The sequence below is a fragment of the Bactrocera latifrons genome, unplaced genomic scaffold, assembly GCF_001853355.1.
Source record: "Bactrocera latifrons isolate USDA-ARS-PBARC rearing strain unplaced genomic scaffold, ASM185335v1 scaffold_9, whole genome shotgun sequence".
NCBI lineage: Eukaryota > Metazoa > Arthropoda > Insecta > Diptera > Tephritidae > Bactrocera > Bactrocera latifrons.
In genome coordinates this window covers 993,915-1,004,195 of record NW_017537600.1, presented here as the reverse complement: position 1 = coordinate 1,004,195, position 10,281 = coordinate 993,915, and the positions used below count along the sequence as shown (strand labels likewise).

The 10,281-nt window shown below is 30.7% G+C and overlaps 1 protein-coding gene across 7 annotated transcripts in view; it reads left to right on the top strand.

The window, feature by feature from the left end:
• Positions 1-10,281, top strand: part of LOC108977466 (tyrosine-protein phosphatase Lar) — a 486,678-nt gene that overhangs the window by 446,293 nt on the left and 30,104 nt on the right. For 4 of the 7 annotated variants that reach the window (XM_018947157.1, XM_018947161.1, XM_018947159.1 and 1 more), the window contains one exon: positions 7,589-7,885. The exons of the other annotated variants lie outside the window; for them this stretch is intronic. In XM_018947157.1, coding sequence (XP_018802702.1) covers positions 7,589-7,885 — 297 coding nt within the window. The remainder of the gene's footprint in view (positions 1-7,588; positions 7,886-10,281) is intronic. 7 annotated transcript variants of the gene reach the window in all.

Here is a 10,281-nt window from a genome sequence, read left to right as displayed (position 1 = left end):
TAGTAAACGGCAATGGTGTGTGAGTACCTTGGAGCCACCCTGCGAGGTACCGTGAACATCTTGAACACAAAAAACTCGGACTCCAAGGTTTACTTAGACTTTCTTCAGCGCCGAACCCAAAGTACGAACGATACGCTACCAACAGTCGCGGCGAAAACTTCTTCGAACTTGAGCGTGGATTAAAGCATCCACACACAAAACAAAATAAATCTGGCGAATTTTTACACTTTCTGGACATTATATTAAACTATTTAATGCAAAAACAATGGGAAACAACTGAGATGCGCACGAGTTAACGACGTAAATGCAAAATGTCAAAATGTGAAAAAAAACAATTTTTAAATTGTTTGAAGGATTGTGGAACAGATATTTTTTTAGTAATTTAAAAAAAATAATATTATCGTAATTGGACCTAAGGATTTTTTTTTATTATTTTTCTAATGATATACATACTAACAGGAACCAAAATATATAATTTTTATTTCAGAGCAAAATCCATTGTCGGCTAGTGTAATCAGTGAAAAAGAGCTTAAATATATGCAGCAATTATAGCAACATAAATATTTGGATTTTGCAGGTATTAAATCCATAACTTGCTTCATCATGAACTATAAAATCAGTCCACTCCTAAAAGTATACGGTATCAACATCAGATATAATAAATTTGTTTCTTAGATGGTTCAAATATCCGAAGTTATAAATTTGCAAAACGCTTAGTAGCCAATACAAATTTGCACTGGTGTTTAATTTCTATTCCTGCCAGCTCGGTGGGATGTCTGAAGCTATGCGCTCCTAAGTGTTTAAGTCTTAACCTCCCGAACGCGGTAGGATTACTGCGTGAACGGCGATAGGACAATCCAATGCAGTCAAAAACACCAAAACTTGGGAGAGCATAACCTTACTGAGGGCAAAGAGATCACCAGATCTCTTGTTATAGATTTTGGGCAAGGCAACAGCGCATGTAGATACTAATAGTAGCCCAGCTATCTAGAGACACCGACCCTCTGTCATTCTACCGAAAGCGGCTCTACGATTTCCTTTTCTTGCTATCTCATCAGCTTTTTCGTTGATTCCGCTGTCAAGCCACACCCATAACAATCTCATCACAAGGCACTATTGATAGCGAGATTAAGCACTCTTTGACCAGCCCAGTACGCACTGTTAATGAGTTCAAGACTAGTATTGCCGCTTTGTTACCTGAGTGCATGGTCACTTCTCTGAAGGAGGCTGCATACCGGAGCAGTAAATCTACTGCTACCTTAATAGCTGCAACATCGGCATGGAAGACACTACAATAGTCAAAGCGTTGACCCATATGGAAAAAAGCTCACTGCCCTTTTCCTCCAACGACTTTTTCCACCCACAATTCTCTCGCCGATATATGGGTAGAGAAGGAGCCGCCATAGTTCGGTTTGCCGACTCTGTGATCTGGTATGAAGTCAAAGTGAGTGAAGATTTTCGAGTGTTCAGAGACGTGTTCTTTTAGGAACCCAGACTCTTTGAGTGATAATTGCAACTTTCGCAGTCATACAGCTTCCGATGTGGCGTTAAGTGCCCACACATTCCGATGAGCGCCGTATTTAGAACTAAACTAGAACTCTTTTAAGACACCTATTAAATTATTTACTAAACTTTAGTTTACTATACGACAATCTACCTCAAGGAAAGACGAATTCAATATGAAAGTGCTATAGTGAATATTCTTTAACACATTGTTCTGTAAAGCCTTGCTAATCGCTATCCTTCGGGCATCTAAGCTAAGCGTCTGGTTTTCTCGTTTAAAAAAAGTTAGCATGACAATGAAAGTTGTAGTCACAATAAAAGATAGTACAGTTATATTCTTGAATTTTACAGCAAAATATTCAAAGTATACTTTTTAGCGCATAAAAGTAGTATTACTTAGTGTATTGTAAGGCGCTATCTAAGCATTATGAAAAAAATACATAGTATTGACTCCCAGAAAACGCTTAGTTTCGAAATTTATGTACATTCTCTCTTACATAAAGCTCAATTTCTACAACTACTGAAAATCAAATATTTATATATAAGAAGTAGCATAATTTTAGACGCTCGGCTCGTTTTCTCGTATATGTAACCATTATATGCTAATACAAAAATTTAGTTATAAATGACTTGGTTTTCTAAAACACTTTTTAGAATAGTATTTGAATTTCTGCCAGAAAATTAATAATACTAATGGGGAAAAATTTTCACGCTAACAACAATATGCAGACTTTTAATCCACTGAAAAACCCAAAAAGTCGCGTTAACACATTTCATAATTAAGCAATTTATTTTTACATCAGCGCAATTAATGAAAGTTGTTTCTTTAATAAATTATATTTTTTTGTAACATTTTTCTTTTATTGTAAATGCTATTACTTTTTATTTTCGTTTTTAAAAGCTTCCTTGTACAAGTTATGCTCAATTCGCTGAGTTCATCAACATGTGTTAAGCATTATTGCTACTTTTTTAATTTACTCTTTTGCTTCATATTTACAATTGTTTTTCCATTAATTCATAGGTCACATAGTTATGGATTAATTAATTTAATTGTTATTTTGCCATAAATTGAGGAAATTATATTTATATGTTGGCTTTTTTATTGCTTTTGTAGTATATGCGGATAAAAATTTCATAAAGGTCAAAGTTCAACGCTCATTTTATTGGCAAACTGCATTCATTTACAGCTTACTGTTAGTTGCTGAGTTAATTAGCTGTGCACAAAGTGTTAAAGCTTTTTTTCATATTTTAAAAATTAATTTGCTAAAAATTTCAATTTGCCTTTTTTTGGCTTTGTAGCTGCTTGTTCAATTATTTTCATACATTTTTTGCAAGTTTTAAATTTTTTCAATGTTGCATGGCTTGTTGAAATTGTAGTGATAATGATGACGCTTGAAAGTTTACAGTTTGTTTAACACATTACTAAGTCATTTATTGTATATATTTTAAGCCTACGGATATTTTATGTAAGTTTTATTTGTTTATAGTAGTACCTATGTAGTGCAAATTAGCGGAATTGAGGAAAAAACTTAAAGTTATCTTTAAATCAGCGTGAAAAACATCGTAGCTTTTTAACTTATAGAAATGCAATATGTTGGCGAAAGCGATAATAGTATTAACCCGAAATCATATAATTCAATTTAGGTGCATAAAAACGTAACTGTTTTGTATTGTTGTTTTTCGCACTCAATCTTTGGTAACATTGTCTTATGATCAGTAAAAATGTATGTATCTAAACTTTGAGCAAGTTTATGATCTTTTATGAAAGTGTAACCTCTCTACCTTTATTCTACTTAAATTACTAAATGTTATTACAACAACACTGAATCTTAAAAAGTGTTAACCAAAATATTGCTCGAAAAGCTTCGTTGTAACAGTGACCTTTAAAGAAGATATTTTAAGTTTCAAAATCTTCCAAATAATGAGTATATAACAAAAGTTCCGAAAAGAGATAAGAAGCTTTTGCCAGTATAAGACTATATACAAAAGTCCGAAAATCTTCCGCACGATAAAAAGCGTTTTCTCTGGAATCGATATGTATGAGCTTATTTAAGCTTTTAGAGCGAAATCTGATATTGGGTTTCAAGCATTTGCAACCGTAAAAATATATTACATTGTCAAAAAAGTCTTGAGGTATTTCTTGCGGTATTTTTATTGAATTTTCAATTGCTCATAAAATTTTTTTTGATGACTCATGCCCAGCTCTTGGGCGCTTTACCGATGCTACGGCTGCTACTATGCCGGTCTCTTTTGACCAATTCAGCGATTTTATCGCAATTTTCGACGACAGGCCTTCCGGAGCGTGGCGCACCTTCGACCACCTCTACACCAGAACTAAAACGTTGAAACCATCGTTGCGCGGTGGAAATGGAAACTGTATCGGGTCCATAAACCGCACAAATTTTATTGGCTGCTTGAGATGCAGTTTTGCCTTTATCGTAGTAGTACTGTAAAATATGCCGTATTATCTCTTTATTTTGCTCTATGTTTGCGACGCTATAATATAGCATGACCGGATGTGGCGAATAAAACTAGAGCTACGCGCTCTCAGCGCCAACTATCGAAAATACCGCAAGACTTTTTTGACAAACTAATATATCAAGATCTGAAAATCTTTCACAAGATGATTATATAAGAAAAACTTTTCGGTGGGAGTCGAATAGCAGGGTCTCTTTTAAAACTTTCGTAGCGAAAGTTATACAAAAGTTTTTTATGCTTTCAGAGTGAATGCTCATATTGATATTTCAAATTTTTACATTTATAAGAATATGTATGTCTGAATATCCTCCGCACGATCATTATTTAAAAGCATTTAGGTAGGAGTTGATTTCCAAAATTTTTTAGCTTTCAGAGCGAAAGCTTATATAGAGATTTCAAAGTATTATAATTGTAAGAATATGTACAAAAGTCTAAAAATCCTCCGCACGATCATTATATTATAAAGGCTTTCTAGTTAGAATCGAAATTCAACAGCTTTTTAAGGTTTTAGTGCAAAAGCTCGTATAAAAATTTTGCAAATATACGAGTATTTATATATATTTATATATATGTATATGTACAAGTATATATATTTTTAATTTCGAATGCGATCAAACTTCGGTATATTATGCTGTTAAGGAAAATTAACGAAAATAGCGTTATATTTACTACCTTGAAAAGTTCTTTTAATTTTGCGTTAATTTATGCTCGCCCTGTCAAACTTTTCGCTTAATATATTTGCTTATTCAATACAATGCAATACTTTTCCCAGACCATACACGCCGTTTGGTTTGTAACTATCGGTAACAACTTTCTCTTTTTATAGCGAAAGCTCACTCAGAAAATTAAAGTATTCCAAAAGTTTCTGAAACTTTTATAAATATTTGCTTGATTTCAAATGCGACCCCGCAGCTGATCTGCCTTCCAATATATGAAAATATTAAGAAAAATAATTTGAGACAGTCTGTACGTCATCAACACAACTTATGTAGCATTAAGCGTTTTGAGCTTTCACATTAGTTAAGCTTTTAGAGTTAAATATTTCGGTTCGTCGTCTATCAAAAAAACTAAAAACTCTTTGCAAGAGCTTCCTTAAGGTTTCGTAACGAAAGCTCACACGGTGAACTAAAGTTTAGCATAAAATAAAAATTTCATTGATTTCAAATGCGATTCAGTGACAAATTTGCCAACCAGTATATAAAGATGTTAAGCAAAATAGTTTTAGACTCTCTTTGCTACATAAACACAATTCTTATTACATAAAGCTTTCAGAGCTTTCAAAGAAAACCTTAAAAGTTTTGAATCAAAAGCTATCTGGGCTAGGCTTAGGCTAAATAGTTTTCGAAACTCTTTGCTTCATAAACACAATTCTTGTTACTTATATCCGTAGCTTTCTGAGCTTTCATAAAATCATTAAAAATTTTGGATCAAAAGCTACCTGACAGAATTAAGCAAAAAAAAAATATTTGTTTCGTAATAATAATTCTTGTTACATAAAGCTTACTGAGAGTTCAAAAAAAAACGTTAAAATCTTTAAATGAAAAGCTACCTGTTAAAATTAAGTAAAATAGTTGTATACAATCTTTACTTCATAAACACAGTTCTTGTTCCATAAAGCTTTCCGAGCTTTCACACCGGCTTTTCTCAAAAGCTATTTGATAGAATAAAGCGCAATTATTTTAGAAACTTTTTACTTTCTGAGCTTTCAAAAAAAATTTTATTAGTTCTAGGCAAAAGCTTTCTGGCCATGGAAATAAAATTTTATGATTAAAGTTTTTTGTAAGTTAGTTGTTAATCACTTTTTAAGAATTTTGAAAACGAAAGTTTCCTCAATTCCGTCCCGCTTATATTATTGTTAATAGCAAAAAACTCTGTACTATACCTAATTTATGTGTTTCATAATTTTACGTTATTTTAACTTTTTTATGTGTTTACTGTAAAAGTGTTTTATCTTCGTTTAAAATGTTTAAAAAATATATAAACATTTTTATCCCTAATCCTAAGCCATAACCTTAAAAAATTACTATTATAAGTGAACTTTAAGTTTATAACAAATTTTTCGTCCAAAATTGTATATCCCACACTCGCTCCAAAATGGTTTATGCAGAAAAAGAACAAGAATTAAAAAAAATAATTAATTAAAAAATATTAAATTTGTGTTTAATAAAAAGTATCCCTTAAATCCAACTATTGTACAGTAAATTGCACAAGTCAAAAAGTCTTAACTTTCATATGTTTTGCTACATATGTATAAAAAATTAAACGTTAAAACCAGATTTTTTAATGCCTTTGAGTTTCCAAATGCGTTGCTTTTTCATAATTACCAACATCCCCTTTTATTGAGTTCATTTCCTTACTTAAAAAATGCACCAATCTTACTCTCTCTCTCTTCTATTTTGCGTGCTGCATGTTTCTTTTGAAATACGAATTTATTTCTTTAAATCCTGAATGTTTAAGTGATGAAAAATAATATTTGAATAAAAAAAAGTTGTGTGTTTTTAGCACCCGACCATAAAAAGCACATAAGCAGAAGTGTGTGAAGGAAAAACTAAAGCCACTACTTATTATTTTCTAGCTTAGATGCACCATTTTTTAGCACAATTTAAAATGTAAAAGATAAGTATAAAAAATATAAATTTGCATTTATAAAAATATATTTAAATGCAATTTAATGCTTTTTAATTTATTGAGTCGAAACCCTTAAAAAAAGTATTAAAAAATGTGCGTGTTTTAAATGAAAATGAACCAAAAAATATGCGCAAAATTTTGACGTACAGAAAATATAGCAAGATTTCATGAAATTTGAAAAAAAAAATCAACAAAACATGCGAAAAATATTGAAAATGTTGATACTTGCATAAACCATTGGTGAATTACTTATGTATTATTTTTAATATATTTATTAAAGTTTTTTAAGCATTTTTATTTGACTTTTATTGTTTTTAAAGTGTTATGCATTAAATTTGATAACAACAACTTTTTCATTAACATATGATTTGCTAATTTGTATGTAATTGTTTTCTTTTTCATTTCATTTCATTGCTTTTGCGTTGCTTTTGCGATCCATGTTTTTGCGTTTGTGTTACTCTTATGCTGGAAAAACAACAAAAATTTACCACAAAATAATATATTAAAATTATTAAACCAAATACATTTTATAATATGAAAAACCAACATGCAAAACAACAACAAAAATACAAACATATATATACATTTTGGCTGCTATCACCACAAAAACCAACAACAATCAACCATTCAACTCACCAACCAAACCAAACACCACGAAACAACCAAAAATCATATTAATCAAAAAATAATAATTTTATTGCATTGTTTCATACAAAAAATAAAATAAAACTACTTACAAAAAATAATATTAAACAAAAATTAAAAAATTTAAAAAAAAATATTTTTAAAAATTAAAAAAAAAATATTTTTAAAAAATTTAAAAAATGTATTAAAAAAAATTTAATTTAATAAAATATTACAAATACATTTAAATCAACTCTAAACCATTGTCACCACAAAACAACTGCATTAAAAAAAAAAAAAACGAAAACCAAACTTGTACGTTCCATTCCATTCCGTTCCGATTTCCTTCACTTAGTACCAGGTGCACCGCCGCGCAATATCACCGCCATGGCCACCAGCCCCACTACAATATCCGTCTCATGGCTGCCACCGCCCGTGGAGCGTGCCAACGGTCGCATCATCTACTACAAGGTCTTCTTCGTCGAGGTGGGCCGTGCCGATAGCGAAGCGACCATAACCACCTTGAATAAGACACATATCGTTTTGGATGAGTTGAAGCGTTGGACCGAGTATAAGATCTGGACGCTGGCCGGCACCTCGGTCGGCGATGGGCCGCGCTCGCATCCGATCATTGTGCGCACACACGAAGATGGTATGTATAGTTAAGCGAGCGTTGCTCGTTTAAGTGTTTGTTTTGCAATTTAATTTTCATGAAACAAATTTTATAAAAATTTTAAGTTTACCATTTTTTATGAGTTTGAAACACAGTTCGAGGAATTTTCAATGAAAATTATTTTTTAAATTTAATTTTCATGAAGAGAGTTTTATTTTTATGTGCAGTATAACATTTTTTATGAGTTTGCAACACAGTTCAAGGAATTTTTTTTAAATCCTTTTAGTTAGAAATATATTATTTTAATCATTTATGGAATATATTACTTTTAATGTATCTAACACATGCATTATATTAATTTTTTTTTTTACAAAATTATAAGTATTACTTATTATGAACGATGGATTTTAAGCAAATATTAAATATTTTTAGTTAAAGAAATATATTTTTGTATTAAATTATTAATTTTTAATGATTTTTATAACATTTGCTACATGAAAGAAAAATCCACCCATTTTATCATAAAAATTTGATTTTATTAAATATTTTAGTTTATTTTTTTCTAAAAAAAGATACACAAAATATTTTTTAATGAGTTCTATAAAACTAAAAAAAGTTAAAAAATTACAATTTATCATAATAAAAATCTGTTAATTGTAACTTTCAATTATAAAAATTCACAAGAAACTTTTTTTCGAAAATAAAAATTGAATACACCAATTTAAATAAATTATTTCACGAAATACTAATTTTTAAAGAAGTTTTATGATTTTTGAAAAAAAAATTCGACAAAAAATTTCAGTGAGAATAAAAAAATTATATTGACAAAAGTTTCATAATTTTTGACAAAATAAAATTATCTCAAAACAAAAAAAAATTTCAAAGCGGTTAAAATATGTTATTTTATTTACTTCATTTTATTTTGATATTTATATTATACAAAACATTTCTGTATTAAAATTGATATAATTCATGACTTTATATTTTTACAAAGTATTTATTAATTTTTTTTTACATTTTCATCGAAATTACACAATTTTTCACAAACTCCATTTTTTTCTTACACTTTCTCATTTACTGCATCATAATTTACTAATGAAATGTTGACATTTTTGAATTTTGTCTCGACGTTACCAAATGCGGCATACATTTTTGGAAAAAACAAAACAAAATATTTTCAACAAATTTGTCCTTATTAATTATATTTTTATAGGCATTTCAGTGTTTGGATGGCGCGCTGACAACCGAATTTTTGATGTCAACGTCATAAACATGAATAATAATCACATACATATATACATATCTATATCTATATATAACCCAATTCATATTTAATATAACCACATAATCATATAAATAATAATATTAAATATATAATTTATTTGTAGTTTTTAAACTTTTGTTTACATGTTGGTTTGTTAAACTGTTGCTTTTCTTTAACCTTTTTTTCTTTAATCAATAATTATTATTATGGTTTTATTCAAATATTTTCTAAAAATTTTCCAATTACAATTTCGTTATAATATTTTTTCATATATGTTTGGTTCCTTGCGAACCAGATGAAGTTCACCTGCTAAGTCCAAGAGGAGATGACGATGACTACGTTTAGGATGCCTGCGCTTGATGCGAATTTTAACATACTCTGCGGCTTTACTATCGATACCTCCTCTAATGTATCATACTGTAGGGCTGATGCTTACAACGTAGTTTTTCGAATACAAGACAAGTGCAAAAGAGATGCTCCATTGTTTCCCTGATGCCGCACTCTGGGCATTTCTAGCAGTCTACCCGATCTGTCAGCCCCATCTTGCGGGCGTGTGTCGTTACCATATCAGTTAGTTTTACCATCATGCTCCTACAGTCTCTTCTATCCAGTGCCAATATGATTTTTCTATAGTTCCGATCTACCTTTTTGCATATGTCTTTTTCATTTTTTCCCTCGTGTAGCTCGTTCCACCGGGTCAGGTCGATATCGTGGTATAGACAATGCCATGCTGATGAATGTTTTCGGATGTTAGCCGTACACCATTTTTGATAATCTAGTCCTGTATTCCAGGCTTTACCGAGCATCTGCCTACACGCTTTATATGCATTGCTAGCTATTCTCACTTTCTTCTTTCTTCCACGTTGTGCTTCGACAAAAGTTTGCTGTCCAAGATAACCCCAAGGTACTTGGTGCGGTCCTCGAAAGAGAGTTCATGATACTCCTTATGAATTGATTCCACCGTCCCTCAAACCACACCAAACCGTTTTTTTTTTATGGATGAAAAAAGTACATCTACTTCGATCACCCGTCACTTTCTTAGTAACAACTGGATATTTTAGCACCCAACTCAGCATTGATGGGTTTCGTTCGACCTACCATATATTGGCAAAAGTTTACAGTCTTATCTCTGTTACTAAAAAACTATTATTAAATTAATTTATTTTTATTT